The 16903-nt window shown below is 43.5% G+C and overlaps 1 protein-coding gene across 2 annotated transcripts in view; it reads right to left on the reverse strand.

The window, feature by feature from the left end:
* Positions 1-16903, reverse strand: part of DNAAF9 (dynein axonemal assembly factor 9) — a 61631-nt gene that overhangs the window by 27984 nt on the left and 16744 nt on the right. Inside the window, exons 8-24 of one of the 2 annotated variants that reach the window (XM_061552857.1) lie at positions 15624-15725; positions 14775-14830; positions 14119-14263; positions 13453-13534; positions 13314-13350; positions 13033-13117; positions 11091-11167; positions 10905-10949; positions 9946-9991; positions 8316-8430; positions 6657-6727; positions 6012-6062; positions 5100-5190; positions 3516-3619; positions 2359-2505; positions 1518-1606; positions 156-251 (exon numbers count right to left, since the gene is read on the reverse strand). In XM_061552857.1, coding sequence (XP_061408841.1) covers positions 156-251; positions 1518-1606; positions 2359-2505; positions 3516-3619; positions 5100-5190; positions 6012-6062; positions 6657-6727; positions 8316-8430; positions 9946-9991; positions 10905-10949; positions 11091-11167; positions 13033-13117; positions 13314-13350; positions 13453-13534; positions 14119-14263; positions 14775-14830; positions 15624-15725 — 1439 coding nt within the window. Of the gene's footprint in view, positions 1-155; positions 252-1517; positions 1607-2358; positions 2506-3515; positions 3620-5099; positions 5191-6011; positions 6063-6656; positions 6728-8315; positions 8431-9945; positions 9992-10904; positions 10950-11090; positions 11168-13032; positions 13118-13313; positions 13351-13452; positions 13535-14118; positions 14267-14774; positions 14831-15623; positions 15726-16903 lie in introns of both variants that reach the window. The other variant, XM_061552856.1, reaches the window with a different exon arrangement.

A 16903-nucleotide genomic window follows, 5' to 3' on the forward strand; every position in this document is an offset into this window, starting at 1 on the left:
GGGCGATGATGCACTGCTGCAAGCTGCGAGAATTCAAAATGGAAACCTTCATCCAATGACAACATTGATAGCATCATTCGAACATAACTGGAGGAAAAGGCAAACAAAGTGAGAGACGCTAAGGATAGGAGGTATGAAACGAATCTTTGCCGTACTTTTCAAAATGAGGCAATGACGTGTATATCGATGGCCGACCAGTCCCCACTGAGTCCACGCACGTGGAGGCACGCTTTGTCTCCAGGGCAGTATACCTGGACAATACGAGCAGGAATAAATTACACGCTTAGGCCGAGATCACTCGTAACCTCAACCAGGTCCCTCGTGCAATAAATATGTCATTCCTGCCTCTTGCGTTCTCACGTGGTGAAATACATCTTGAAACTTGTATTGTAAAAAAAAGTTAACTTTCGAGTTTGCCGGCAGACAATTCATCATGTAAGGACAACAACCACTTCCCCATGAGGACATTTTTATATTGCCTATTCATAAAAATGACATTAGTTTGTATCGGTTTTCATTTTTAAACAGCCCATGTACACACAGACACATCCATCAACGGGGACTTAACATTTAAGGATTTGTAGCCATCTCAAGTTTTCTTCACGGTGTCATTACCAACAAAAGGGTCTATCAACATTGAGCTTTCAGTAAAAAAAACATAATCCGTTTTATCACTGACCCAAGTTCCATTCCATTTCCTGTGACCAAACTGTAAACATGCAAAGCGAATCTGATAAGAAGACCCACCATGTTACACGATTGGCATATAAATGACAACGTGTGGTCTTGCTGAACTAAATCAAAAACTGTCAGTGACCAGCACACTTCACCATACGGACCACCAGGAATGTGACAAACACAGCCTGAACTGAGGGTAAAAACAACAAAATAAAAAGCATGCATATGGATGAATTCTGTAACGCTTTGCCTAAGTTATTGGAGATAACAACGATACGTATAAGTAACACAACGAGATGACGTCGTCACAAGTAGTGACGTCATTGCACGTAATAATACCCTCACCAGCAAAGCTAATCCTTTTCGCGCTGGTTTTTCTGACGAAGTTTTAGGCAACCCTTTGATAAATTTTTTTTATAGGATACGTCTCGAACAACAACAGCACTTTACACTAAACATGTTGCCTAAATTGGATCTTCATTGCACGAGTTATCACGACCATAGTTGGAAAGCATTAGACACCCCCCAAACATATGGAGAAATTGTAACTGGGGGCGTTTTTAACAACGTCAAATCTTGAAACACAAACATTTACTGTTGCGCACTCACTTAAAACTCCCTTGAAAAAACTCCCATAAAAACTGACTGCTGGCTTTGTTGCAAAACAATGTAAGGTGTTGACGCAATCAGCTTGTTTGTATTTTATTAAAGGGCACCATATTTGGCAGTGCAGGGAGATTGGCGTAACATTAAGTGGTTTACAATGCAATTCCTCTCAAAAATATTTTTTTTCATGAAAGAAAAAGGGTACGCAAAGGTGATGTTTAATGACGACTTACAGCTGGGCGTACTCTGAGATTTCTTGCTGGCTCATCATTTTCAGCGCCACACCAAACTCTTCTGCCTGATTTCGCCAAGATGAGAGCACCTTTACACATCATACGCACAACACACAACACCTCCATCAACACTGCGTTCATCACCTTCCATCTAGAACATTCCATCTCATTTGTTCAATTGCGTTTGATTGCTGCATATTTACCACGCGCAGATAACGCCCAGATTAAACCCGCAATCAAGTCGTTTATTACAATTTACGAGCTGATTAAAACTATCACGTCACCTTGCGGGCAGTGTCTGACTTGGGATGATTAATCACGAGTACATTTGGTTCTATCCGATTAAATGTCTTTTTGTACGAGTTTATCTGCTTTGTATGCAAATTACATTGCACCATTAGGTTTACAGGCAAATTACAACTGCCGTCACTTGAAGACAAATACTTTACGTGCGTCAATGATTAGCTCTTACTGCTGCTGTTTGACGTCATTTGTGATCCATCAAACAAAGCACTGGGCTGTATAGCCATTCCTACAGTCTCTAAAGTGCAATAAAACTTCATAAAAACGAATGAACTTATCAAGGTAAGCCTCGTAAACGATAATGAAGTTGTATATTAAGCAATCGAAATTAAGCTGCGTTCAAAACGCCACTGCAATGTCACTCGATGATTCCCTTTCATAAAATGTATAATGTTGACCAATGTAAAACCAAGTCATAATAAAACTAGCAGAGGACGCTTTACTGTTAGAATAACCTGAACCTCTTTAACAGGATACCGGTCGCAAGCCAGTGACGCAATCACGGGAGGTTTAGACAAACATAAACACACACACACACCTCTCTGTAGAATGTCTTGTAGGCTGTTGACTTGGGCATAAGGCCAAAGGCCAAGCTGAATGTGGAGCACGACAGGTGGAAGGGCAGAAACGGCAGCAGTGACCTCTGGTACTCAATCACCACCATGGCCACCACACTGCAGGAATCCTGCGGCACACGCCGATAACAACCAGAGTTAAAGAGGACACTTCATCAGGTTACCCAAAACGAGGCTGCCGGCCGATATCATTTTGTGCCGAGCACGCCTCGCGCTACGTTTAACGTTCAATATAATAGCCGCACGAATATTCGTGTGTGTGGGGGGGGGGGGGAGATAAAAAAAAAATCCCTCGTTCTTTTCAGAGAATGCCATTCGTTGAGGAGTCATCGTGCCCCCACGGTATACCACAGACCGAGCAATCAGTGACCTTGACATCGCCTTGACCCCTTGTAAATGTGTCGTCAACGGATATGCGCAACAATTCGAAACAACTGCAGAAAGGTTTTTTTTTTTCTCTTCTATGCAGGCGACAATTGAATTAATCCTGAAACGTATGACCTGTATATCCATCAAGGTCACGGAGAAACTCTTGTCGGGTGCTATGAAGGGCCATTGCCCGGGACGTCGACCAGTATTTAATTGTGTTAGTTTTAAGGCACTGTTATGGATCAATGTGTTGATTTATAGTTTATATGGGGAGAGAAGGGTGGGGAGAGTGGGGAGGGGCTGGGTGGTGAGGGTGGGGAGGGGCTGGGTGGGGAGGGTGGGGCTGGGTGGAGAGGGTGTGGAGGGGCTGGGTGGGGAGGCTGGGGCTGGGAGGGGGGGTGGGAGGGGTGGGGCTGGGTGGGGAGGGGCTGGTCACCCCGTGGTGCCCTTATAAAACTCAGCGTTTAACCTACTCACGCCGGCTTGTGCCCGCCCTCACAGTCGGACATATTTGCGGAATACACCACGCCGCCGTTGACTCTGGCCATTGACCGAGCAACCCAACGTTCCTACCAGCTCCCTCCGCAGGAATGTGTTTTTAAGCACTCTTGGGCTAAAAAGAGCTAGTCGTTAGTGAATGGGGCAGATGGAGTTTTAGAAGGGAAGGCAAACTAAACTATATTTCATTGGCACCGTCTAGTATGTAAAAAGGTTACCGGCTAGTTTAAGATAAATTCGATGTGGTGCTTACTCCATCGTAGAACTTGATAGCCGTCATGTGGCTCATGGGAAGAATCACGCTGCCATATTTGCGGTGCACAAACAGAATGCCACTGGACAGCAGGGTCAGTTTGCCTGCAACAACAAAGTGCAGCATTTATAAACGGATTATGCTCAGTTAACGACAGCAACCAACACAAATCTCATCCTTTTCACCAAATGACACTATAGGACTTTATATTCGAAAACAGACCGAGAACATGTTTTACCCTTCACTGCACGTCGTGAGAATTTTTTTAAAATTGTTTTATATATTTTTTATTTTATTATTTCCCTTCTACGTGACTTTACCGAAAGAACCAAGAATATGCAATTTGTATTGTCGCGATAAGTACCGATGGGAATCATGACTGCACCTTTGGGAGTGTGTATATACAGTGAGACTTTGTTATCCATGACCCGATTATCCGTGAATTTGTCTAATCAAGGGTCTGAAAACCTGCTTCTCTATTCAAAATATCCGGGGGGCATGGCAATTCAAAGATGCGTGGTCCAGACCACGGTTGAATGGAATTATTCAGAAAATACTTCCAATTATCCGGGGTCGGGACCACAGATAAATGAAGTTGTGTGGAAAATTCTTCCAAATATCTGGGGTTATCCGGGGTTAAAGTTGGTGAGCAGACTCTAGGACTGCCTCCCACAACCAAATCCAAAGTATGGGTGAAAATGCCGATGCAGTGCTTTCTGCACTTAGGGGTGGTCTCTTCTAACGCGATGGAAAGCAAGTTCCCTTCCCATACCCACGTCAGGAGAGGTCCCGCAGGCCTGGTAGCCGTGACCTCGTTCTGTGGCGTAAACTTGATATCACAGAATGCCCTCGAAGGTCCCCACGCCCTTGCCTGCTGGCCACGCCCCATTCGATGACGTTTTTATTCACACGTCACGGGTAGGCGGAGCTCTTATCCGGCATTATCCGTGGTCACGCCCCCCACCCCCCCCGGATATTTGGAACTGGGGTACCCATCTTTAGATTTGAAGCTTTCGTGACTGCAAGGATTCATACTCTTAGTTATTTCGGTAAAGTCACGTAGGTAAAAAATGAAATTTAAATTAATTAAAGATTATAAAAATAAAATAACGACGTTTCGGAGGCAACACAAAGCTTCCGTCTTCAGGTGAAACTGTCACAGCAAAAAATCTGTATTGATACAGACGGAAGCTTGTGTTGCCTCCGAAACGTCGTGATTTTATTGTTTTTATTTTTTATTAATTTTAATTTCATTTTTTACCTACGTAACTTTACCGAAAGAACTAAGAGTATAGGTACCCATCTTCCCCGTCCACCCCCAATAAGCACAGATAAACAGAGTTTGAGTGCATAAGTGGAGCGTAAAACACGCCATGCCTATACACGAAACACAACAATTCAAGAAAGCAGCGTAGATCTACATGGACGTATATCTACGTATAGATCTACCGTGGCATGGGGGAATGAAACAAACAATAAAATGTCACAGAGCAAAGCTATGAGACTCCTCACGGAATGCAGTAACGTCACGTGGTTATGTAATGCTGGTGTTGGGCAGCGATTAAGTGAGTGGCTCCTTTGTACCTTCCTCGGGGCTGCTGAAAGGGCTGCTGCAATGGATGTAAGCCAGATCCGGGCCAGCAATCCGCTTCCCAAGCAGCCCGCATCCATCACCCTTCAATCGGAGTTCATCAAACAACAACTATCACATGCCAAGCAATATGAATGCAACCAATTGCAACGACGCAGCACAAATCCAAACACTTTGTGACAAACAGCTCTCTTTTGAAATAAGCGTACGGAAATATTCTCCTGGATGATGAATCAAATACCTATGAAGGCTACCACAGCACACCAGGCGGTGGCCAACACCACGCCGCCTTTATCTCCCCAGTGCTAATGTATACACACCGCACCAGGTACTCATTTGAGGCTGGGTGGATCTAGGGGAGGCCCAGAACTAGTTCAGATAATTGTCACCGGTGTTGGCCGTGAGCGGGAATCGAAGTCGGGTTGCCGGGTTGGCAGTACAGCGCGCCAACCACCGCTGTGCGTTAGTTCTGTTACAGAGCGCACACACGTGCCGAGTTAAGCGGCACGTTGAGCTTCCGCCATCTCATCGTTCGTTCCGTCTCGTAAGCTCCGCGATCGGCCTCAAGGGGCCTTCCGCTCACCAAGCCCCATCTCTCGAACCAGACGGCAAGACGAATATCGCAGTTCCCAGCGTCTGGAATTCACGCGATCCTCTCCTATCGCTGCCCACATCGGTTTCGGTGTCGAACACTTGTCAGAGTCTCAAGACTTTGATCTTTCTTTCATGTACTCTCACACGGCGCCTCTGTGTATCATCTTCAAGTTCAATTTGTGCCCGTTGCAAGTTTTAGAAATGGAATGGAAACGAAGTCATTAAGCGGCAAGACTGCATCACTTTCCACTTAATAAGATGCCTTTCAAGATGCCTTTTATAATCTACAATAAAGCAAAAACACAACTCACTTTAATAATTTCTTGTGCCTTTTCAGACAGAATTACTCCAGCTTCTTCAACCTGGCAATAAAAATGTTCATTCTTTAGAATGCATATTTCCTCCAAAAATATATAATGATAAAGTTCACAAGTTGCATGCTAATATCACATCCTATAAAGCCAATATGCACGATGTGACACGGTTGGCAATGTACAGTGCGAAATAAGTTTAACGTACATAGAACCAAACGTATAATAATGTTAAACGACAGTATACATCATGAAACTCAAAAATAGTTTAATAATTTGGCAAGAACAAGATTTGAATGGTGAACTGTGATTAACGCGCCAATGCAAATATTATTACAAAAGCTGATTAATGTTGAGCGGATGATGGCAAATGTCTCATCCTTTCATTGAGCATTCCATAACAAATTTCGATTTAAAGCTTTCGTGACTGCAGGGATTCATATTCTTGGTTCTTTCGGTAAAGTCACGTAGAAGGGAAATAATAGTTTTATTTGTATTATTTCCCTTCTACGTGACTTTACCGAAAGAACCAAGAATATCATTCCATAACAGTTCACTTTAGGTGGTGGCCTCTTGGTGTGGTACAGACGTTACAGATGACTCTTAGTGGGAGGGGGGGGGGTTCTAATTATACACTCTACTTACGAGCCAGGAGGTATAGCGGGGGATGTTTGCAGTGAGGATCGCGCATTTACCATCTACAGACAGACTCCCATCTATACACTCACACAGCGGGGACGCACAGAGAACACACAATGCTAATTAGGATGAAGAACTTAAAGTGTATAACTTCGAAGGTAAGATTGCAACAGCAGAACAAAAATCCTGATATATAACATCATTTAAAAGCATGCATTGTAGTTTTGTCCATTTCAAACATTTTGCCAGAGTGATTTAGCCATCATCTTACAGGGCATGCAGATATAGTACATTGTATTGGGCTTCTCCCCTTGTCCCACAGAGCCTTAGACGAGACCCTATATATCACAACCGTTGAGCAGAGTTTTCAGCAGTTAATGCCTCTGACACAAACCCTCCATGTGGCTATTTTTTAATTAGTCCAAGCCAACCTCTGGATTTTTGTCAAGTCAGTCTGAGAATTGTATTCAGTCTGCGGACACGAAGAGTTAATTCCGTCTGTCTTCTGTTATTCTGGCCACGAAATAAGATCCACAGACTAACACTTGACTGCAGTTCCACACGGTGCCATCGACGAGACCAGGGATCGGCAACCTTTCAAAGGAAGAAAGAGGGCCATTGTTTTGTTTTTGTCATTGACTAAAATAGTTCGAGAGGCGCATCACACGCTGAGCTACTTGTACACGTGCACAAACATGGCCGGTACACAGCAAATGACAAACACATTCTGACTGAAATAAACTAAATAAGTGATGGACTAAACTGCACCTATTTCGTTTCCTCCCCCCCTTAGTTATTCTTTAACAAATACAGTTTGACTCTTGACTTAAAGCTTTCGTGACTGCAGGAATTCATATTCTTTGGGTCTTTCGGTAAAGCCACGTAGATAGAAAAATAATAAAATTATCACGACGTTTCGATCGCAACACAAGGAATCGTCATCAGGTGACAAAAAATATAGCCGGAGAGCTGCCGAGGCAGGACGAATGCTTGTGTTGCGATCGAAACGTCGTGATAATTTTATTATTTTTCTATCTACGTGGCTTTAGCGAAAGACCCAAAGAATATACAGTTTGACTGTTGTACTTTTTGTTGTCACCAAGACATTCCATAGTGAACCCATTCCCTGCAATATTGAATAAATTACCTTTACGTTAATTTGTGTTGAAAATTTAAGGAATAAAAACGGCTGCTTGCAAGGGGTTGCAGCCAAAGAGGCACTGCATGGGACCGGACCCCCGACTCGCTCAGTTCTCCATCGCCCCCTCCAGCCCTTTGACACTGCGACACTCTTGCTCACCACGCCCCTATTGTAGGAAGGAGTTGAGCGTCCGTCTGTGTGTGTGTGTGTGTGTGCGATTCCCGCTCACGGCCAACACCGGTAACGATTATCTGAACCGGTCCCGGGGCTCCCCTAGGTCGACTCAGCCTCAAATAAGTAACTGGTGTGGTGTGTAAGCATCGCCACTGGGGAGACAAAGGCGGTCGGGCGTGGTGCTGGCCACCCACCCCCTCGTATACCGTTCCGGCCTTCATAGGTGCTCGCTAACAGTACTTGCCCCTACAGTCTGTTAAGGCTATATGGGGGATCTTTGTCTTTGTGTGCGTTTGTGTGTGTGTGTGTGCTTGCGCATCGCATCTCCCACCCCCTCCACCCTTGCTCACCGGCAGCCTGCACGGGCACTCGCGAGTCCAGGAAGGACTCTGAGAAAGCCACGGAGCCTAAGATACTGGGCCGTCCCTCCTCCAGGTCCGGGATGTCATACACCAGTAGGCTTGCCTGCACGAACAAAACATAGAATGAAGATCCTCCACCCCGTATAGCCTTGACAGACAATTGGGGCAAGTGCTGTTTTAACGAGCACTTGCATGAACACAAACACACCTCGTATTTGATGGGGATAATTCCCTAATTCAACTCATTGCAACTGTTAACAGGAGGTTATATTTTTCGGGTAGCCAGATTGGAATGCTAGCAGAGTGTTAGTGGCAGATGAATGTTCAGCATGTCATAATACCATGCTCACGTCAGAAATATTAATTGGCTAAATCACCAAAGCTCTTCTTCACAACTCCCAGCCTTAATCGGCAACTCCCAGTCGATTAAGATAAGCAGATGTTCAACATTAGAATGTGCTATTTGTTACAGAAATATTTTTTTCTTTCGCTCTGTGCTATTTTTTATGATCATAGATGGCTTTGGAATTTTTTCATCAATTGCCAACTTTATAATTGGAGGTGACATCAACACAGAGACTCAAACCTATTATCTGAAGAGTCGGATGAGTGTTCTGATGTGAAATAATCCTACTCAGATACACGGGCGATCTATTGAATAATAAAAAATATACAGATGTTAAATTTGACACACACATAAACAAATTCATAAGTAGATAAATGCAAAAAAAAACATTCTGCAAAAACACTGCCTTCAAAAAGGAAAAATATAACACATTCCTGCGGAGGGAGCTGGTAGGAACATTGGGTTGCTCGGTCAATTGCCAGGGTCAACGGCGGCGTGGTGTATTCCGCAAATATGGCCGTGAGTAGGTTAAACGTTAAGTTTTATAAGGGCACCACGGGGTGACAAGCCCCTCCCCACCCAGCCCCACCCCCACCCAGCTCCACCCTCCCCACCCAGCCCCTCCCCACCCTCCCCTCTCCACCCAGCCCCACCCCTCCCATTTTTGGATGCACGACGGACGGACACAATAATCCCCTGTGGGCTGGTGTAATCAGGAGGTTCCTACCAGTATAACTATAATAGCCATTATTTCGGGCAATGGCCCTTCTTAAGAGCACACAAATGTCGCTTTTCAGAACTGTCAACCCACTGCTCGATGAGGATTGTTTGGTCATACTTCACTACGTTGCTCAGTGCGGGTTGGCGAAAGGAGAGGGGGGAGGGAGGAGGGGTGGGGTAGTGGCATTGGTTCAGATACCATCCGCCACGGATGTTGGCTGTGGTCAGGAATTGAACTTGGGTTGCTGGGTTCCTAGTACAGTGTGCTAAATGCACTGTCAAATAAGTGGTGGTGGTGATGCTGTGTTGGCAGTGGTGCACAAAGCACAGTTAACAAAAGCTCACACTTCTCAACAACACTGATTCTTTCCCTATTAAGTCAGTGTTGTTGAGAATTGTATTGAGCTTTGACCAAAATTCATGGTAATAATTGTTTAAAAAAAATCTAAATAAATCCAGCATCACGTGATTTTGTCCTGTTGGCATCGGTAACCTTTGAGTGCAGTATACATAAACGTAAGAATAAATAAAAAACAATCCCTATATGCTTACAGTTTTCACGTGAAATCTACAAGCATCTTCATCCATAGAAAATACCCTGCAAAAATGGTACACATGAATGTAAAAGCAAAATTAAAAAAACACATACAAAATTAACCCAAAGGTCATCCGGCAGTCATACATGTTTTCTTTAAATGGACTTCACTCCAAACATAACATGCGACAAGGCGTGAAAAACTAAAGAAATAAAAACATCGGGAAAAGTGAAACACACTAATGTAAGTAAAGGCTACTCCAGCATGCATGCCACATAGGGGCACTATAGTGTCAAGATGTTAACTACCTCGCCTGGTATAGAGGAGGTCGTGGGTTTAATACCAACCCTGAGGCCTGCTGTACATTTGAAGTTTGCATGTTCTCCCTGTGGCCGTGTGGATTTTTTTCTGGGTCCTCCGGTTTTTCTCTCCACATTTAGAATCAACATGTATTTAGAGTATTTGGCTGCTATAAATTTCCACGTGCTAAGCTACTTCGTTGGGCTATCATTGGTGTCAGCAAGGTATCTTCTTGGTTCTTTCGGTAAAGTCACGTTGTGGCCGAAACGTCGTGAGAATTATTTTATTATGTTTTATTTTTATTATTTTATTACTTCCCTTCTACGTGACTTTACCGAAAGAACCAAGAAGATGAATTCCTGCAGTCACGAAAGCTTTAAATCGAAAAGTCAGCAAGGTAGTTTCTGAAAAATAGCTATTATAGCTCAGTGGGCCTTACTTGGTAAAATAAAAAAACAGTTTTTTAGTTTATTTCAACATTCAGACCGTGTTGTATAGGCACAAAAGTATGGCAGTCACGCCACTCATTGTGTCTCAACTAATGTATTACATCACATTAGCAGTCATATTATGCAATCACGCACTCGTTATATTGTCCCCTTTGGAGTCTGACGGATAACTTTACACTTGTAAAAAAACAGTAACGACAGTAATTAAAAGGGTGGGTAGTCTTACCTCCCCTGGAGGTTTACTGGCTGAATGTTGAATGACAATGCAGATCTGTAACAACAACAAAAACCCACACACGTAGGCGCAAATGTGTTCAAGTGTTGAAACATCAACGCACGTCTAACCATTTAAATGCAATCTGATACTGATGCTGGCATCTTGACGTGAAGGGGGCGGAGGATGTGCAGTTACCTCAATGTGGTTTTGTACTTCGAAAGGTCATACTTGTCGAGGCATGAGAAGAACAGCTGCTCAACTGTGGCCTTGGTCTTGCGTATAAAAGCAACATACGCACATGGGGAAGAGAAAGACGAATTAGTATCATCACGAAAGCTTCAAATCTAGAATCATCATTCCATTTAAACGGTAGCACCACGTGTTTAGAAGAGTTCATGAGAATATAATTTAAGTAACAGTGTGACTTATTCTCTTGGAATTCAGGCACGAGGTGACATGCAATGGCCTACTGCTGTCGGAAAATGCCTCGAAACAAACAAGACTCCTAGTAATAATGCCCACCCCATACTGGGCAAACACCTAAACAGGCATCCCTGTTCAGTATACAGGCATGCAGGCTTCTTTGCAGCATTTCACAATAGTTTACTTACTAAATAATGCAATTTAAAAGCAACCATGCCCTTAATTCAGATGCTTTTTAACAAATGCACTTCAGTAGTTGCAACGAACCGATGCCAGGTAAATAAATGTACTATTACGTAAGAACACCAATGTTAAAAAAAATTAATATTCCACAATCGCCTGCCTTGTTCAGCTGTTGAGAATATCCACTTTGGCAATCACTTCAAGGCCAAACTCAGATCGCTGCCACGCCTGGGTTATGTAACAGTGATTTCTTCCAGAGAGGTCTGACCAATTATGCTTTCTGTCCTAATATATATGTGTTAAAACCAGTCTATGTCAAAAAATGTCTAATGATCACATTGTTTTGGCAACGTTGGAGACATTACATAACCTCAGGTGACATATAAAATCGCACATAACACGTAACATCAATGATAAACACATACTGTATATATGTACATACACATTAAATCACAGAAGTATAGTGAAAATGTGTAGTGCAGTATTATAAATAAAATAAAATCAATAACAGCTAAATAAATACTGACTTAATGGTACAGCATTGTCTGTTGATCGCCAAAAAGTATCACTGCAGTCCTTCAACCAGTGGGCCTATGAAATAAAACTATTTAAACTCTTTTGTATTTTACCACTGAACCATGTAGCCCTTTTTCAGAAGCGAAATACTCTAATTACACGTTTCTAAATGTGGAGGGGAAAATCCATGCGACCACGGGGACAAACTCCAAATAAACAGCAGGCATCAGGGTCGGGACTGAACCCACGACCTCCTGCATACCAGGTGAGGTAGTTAACATCTCACCATATGTTCCCAAAAGCATTTGTTTAAACAAAATAAGCCCTGGACTGGTTTAAACTTTTCCAAAGGGTAACCCTTGACCATACTCATTAGCACCCAAAACTACTATTCTAAAATGGGCTTCGTAGGAACTTTATCATAAGGAAGTAAAATTGGACAAGGGGGCTGGCATAAATTACAAGAACATTGAGTAGTGTCAAGACACTCTTTCAGGGGAGTCCTGCCAAGATTTCACAGTATGGGACAATGTTGGCGTGTAATCGCAGAGTACATCAGTGTACTGTAAAGATCATTCATACAGAACATTCAATCAGCTGTCAGAATTCTGTTTGGAAAATCACAGTAGGATCCGATGAACATTGACCACAAACAAAAATGAGCTAAGCGCCGATCACCACCTTCATGCGATGTGTTCGAGGCCCTGGACCGCTCCCATGCTTCATGCTTACGACAGCGATTGATCAGACTCGACGTGCAACATGTCACGTCGCTAATCCACACCGCTCGTGATCGCCACCCTTCCCACGTACGGTTTGAGCACTGCTGCATTCCCCTCGCAGATCACTTCGAAGCTCGCGATGCCCGCGGCGCGCGATCGAAGAATTTCATCGCTTAGTACCGTCATAATAAATTGCCCAAGTGTGAAACAGGCTTCACAGCCTCCACGGCCAGACACGTTCGCAATAAACACGGCCTTAACGCAAGAGCTTCGGGTGCCGTTCAGTGACTTACGGCGAAAACGTCTCCAGTTTCAGTGTAGTGCGCAATGCCGGCCAACACCGCTTCCACGCCAGAGGCGTACACTCCAGACAGCACCCTGTGCACACGCGCATCGTTAAACAAAGGAGACGAGTCGTAATTTAGGATCTTTATATTTAAGAACAAATCCTTTTCCCAGCTTATAAAATACACAGAAAGGGGCAATACGTTTCAAGATCGGCAGCCTGAGCGCTATACAAATGACGCATTGTGCAGTGGAAAGTTAAACGATGTTTCTGAAAAGTTCAACAAACCTGAGCACTGGGTCCATCTGCTGTTCATTGTTGTTATCTGCAAGAGATCGCATTCATTTTTTTCACAAATTTTTTCAATGCAATTTTTAAAAATATATAGCCAGCTATGTGGTGTTTCTACAGTAGGATAATAACTCACCCATGTAAGGTGTGTGAGAACTTCCGAAGAAATACGTTCTGGTGCAGGATAGCGGTCCTTTTGGGTTTGAACACTGGATGATCTAGGAAAGTGGAATAAAACCAACCGGGCAAAAGTGATCACTCCACCCTTAGTGCCCAGTCTACAAAGCCTGGTGTCTCGAAAATCGGGTGACAATTTCAAGTTTTTACGTAAATTCAAACACCAAACTGCATCGTGAGCATAGCTCGCTTCGAAGAGGAAGCGAATTTTAAATATTCCTGTTCCCAAAATGTTTGGCCTCGCTTGCATACATATATATTCAGTGATTCATTTTGTGCAGTGTTTATGCCATTGACAAGTACAATACAGAAGAAATCATTACTTATTATAAAACATATAAAGGCTCCAGTCAATCTCAACTTAAAATTGTGCATAGTATTTCAAAGAGAGAGGGGCACGGCGAGATACAAATCATGCTTTTAAGCCACTCGTGTGCAGAACAACAACAACAACAACAACCTACAATAATGAACGACTCAACCGGCGCAGGAATTTAATTTCGGGCACTCCCTTGGGTCAGCGCTCGATGTATGTTAACGAGTTCGCCGTCTGGGCCTGTGTTGACGTTGTGCCACCCGACAGCTGCGCTGGGACTACAGCGCCGCTGCCGCTCCAGCCACCGACCATGTGACGCGCGTGCGATGCCGCCGGTCCCGTGTTGCGCAGCAGGTGGCTCTCGGACGGAAAGCTGAAGTTGTTGTCCTCCTCCTCCATGCCCTGCCGCCCCGTCCGGCTCCCGAAGAGCACCAGCGGCTGCCTCCTGCTGCTGCTGCTGCTCGCGCAATGAGCAAATTTAAATATCGGCAATTAAACGCCAAATTGCGTCTGTAGCGCTTCTTTGGAACGCGTTAAAGTGCCCTGTGCTCTGTACTTTACAGAAAACATGCTGCGATTGCTAAAGCATGTGCATTCACAGTGAATGCACATGAATGACCAAGTGCTTATTTTGTAACCATGTAATGATTCAATTAAAACGAAACATTAAATAATTTGGGAAAATAAAAAAAAACTGACTGATTACAATTTACAACATTTATCTGCAAATGTAACAATTCCGGCTAATGTGCTGACGGAACAAAACAGAAGAGATGAGAGACAGGACAAACAAGACGGCGAAAGCGAAACAAATTAATCAAAATCACTCTGAATCTTGAAGGTTCATTCAATAGCGGGGAAAGTGGGTACGGATTGGAATGGGGGTGCAATTTTTTGATTCGGAGTCATGCAACTAGGCACGAAACACTGAGCCCACATCATATTTCAATCGTTAACGCACTCACGTTTTACTGGGTATGTGACTCGAGAGCATTCCATGGTTGAAGTAACTTCTGAAAGGCTGGTGGACAAAGACAGTGCGTACATAAATACTGTAAGCTTCTCCGAAAGACTACCCCGAGCAGTGCGCAGTGATGATTCCCATCCAGCAGAATTGCAATACATCCGTTGATATCGGGGAACCCTATCCGAGGATCGAATATCTTTCAGCGCAGCGCGAAGGTTCGACCAAACAATCCGCGAAAACGAAGCATCGTGGGAGAAAGAGCTGCACGATCCCATTCATTCACGAAAAATCTGACGGTTTACAGGGGAAGCGCGGCACGTGATTAGCGGAAAAGTTAATCCGTGACAAATTCAGAGGTTACAATGTTATAATTTTTTTTTCTGAGACCTAAATCGTGCAAATTTGCCATATGGGTCTGTGAGAGAATTTATTGCATTTTCCTTAGACTTGTAAAAAAATTCAGGAATCATTTCTACTTCAGAAATCGCACGAATAAAAATTGCAAAGTGTAAAAATATAAAAATTATTCCTCCGCATTTTCCTGCAGCTCCTTCTCCTGCAGCTCTACGATAGCACCACCCACGGTTTGTGAAGCGTTTTTAATCCGCCGTGAGTTAAGGGAGCAGTCACGATCTCGACAAAAATGCGCGAATTACAGGAATTCGCAGATTGCTCGAGTTCCGCTGTAACTTGGAATTACTTTCACGTTGATAACCGAGGAGCGGTGTTCAAGATGACCAAGATCACAACGTTGTATGTACAATTTTCCAACTAAACAAGGCTACGCAAGCTTAGATCACATCACGCTGTGTAGTAGGTATTGAAGGGAAAAAAAAAGTGACTTCACCTCTCCGACTTGGGCTTCGGACAAGTCGAGAATGGAAGCTGGGCTCTCGATGTCAAAGTTGGAAAAGAACGTTTTCCACTGCCACTCAAACAGAACGAGTTCCTGAAAAAGTCATCAATGTTATTCCTCTGTGCACTGAAACTTTACACTTTAGTTTTTGCAAGTTTAAATGATTAGCACGACCAGGGTTGCAAACATGACTAATATTTGTGTACAAGTACTAAACTAAACTATTTTAACTTTACCAGGTAAGGCCCACTGAGCTACATAGCTCTTTTTCAGAAGTGACCTGGCCACAAATGATAGCTCAACAAGGTGGCTTCATGTATAGCAGCCAAATACTCCGCACGCACGTTGATCCTAAATGTGGAGGGAAAAACCGGACAACCCAGAGAAAATCCACAGGACCACGGGGAGAACATGCAAACTCCAAATATACAGGCATCAGGGTCGGGATTGAACCCACAATCTCCTGTATACCAGGCGAGGTAGCTAACATCTCGCCACCTCGGTGCTCCAAGTACTCAGGTTTTCCTACAACCTAATCACCCTGAATGCACTTGACGTCGTCAGAAGATAAGCAGGTACATCATGGGACCTCCTTTGCGGGTAACAAAATATGAGAATAAGTTTTTCCCCTTTCATCTGGCAACAAAACAGGTGTTAAGTTGTTAAGATATTATCAGAGTATGTATGTTTTTTCTTTGCATATTGTGGTTAATGCAGACACGATTCCTTGTAAAAGGTTTCAATTTAGTGTTTTAACAACTGAACACCTGTTTTGTTGCCAGATAAAAGGGGCAAAACTTATTCTCAAGAGAAGCAGGGTTAAGTCTGATGAGTACTTGGACTGCCAGGGAATAGCAGGATTGGGCTGCGAGGTGGCCACGAGATTGCAGTGCACCAATAGATGATTATATCTATCTGTGCAAAGCTTTGAGTGATACCCCTTCGTATGTGTGAATTTTCTCCGAGCACTGTACTCCAGTTTCCTTTGACATGCCAAGAGCTTGTTTATGGAATTGGTCAAACATCCTCATGCAGCGTCCTCCGGAAAAAGATATGAGACTCAGTCAGGCTTTCTGGGTAAATAACGAACATTATTACAGCTTATGGAAGATCCACTTTGTCCTTTAATGAGGTAAAATACTCACGCCAACAATTAGATGTTGCGTTTAAGCGCAGTTGGCTACGTACGGTACGAAAGAAGTTCAACACACATACATTACACATTGCATATTTTCTCTTTGTTTCTTTTATTTGTAAACTAATAAAAAAAA

This window comes from Lethenteron reissneri, chromosome 17, assembly GCF_015708825.2.
Source record: "Lethenteron reissneri isolate LAM-NWPU_2019-01 chromosome 17, ASM1570882v1, whole genome shotgun sequence".
Lineage (NCBI taxonomy): Eukaryota > Metazoa > Chordata > Hyperoartia > Petromyzontiformes > Petromyzontidae > Lethenteron > Lethenteron reissneri.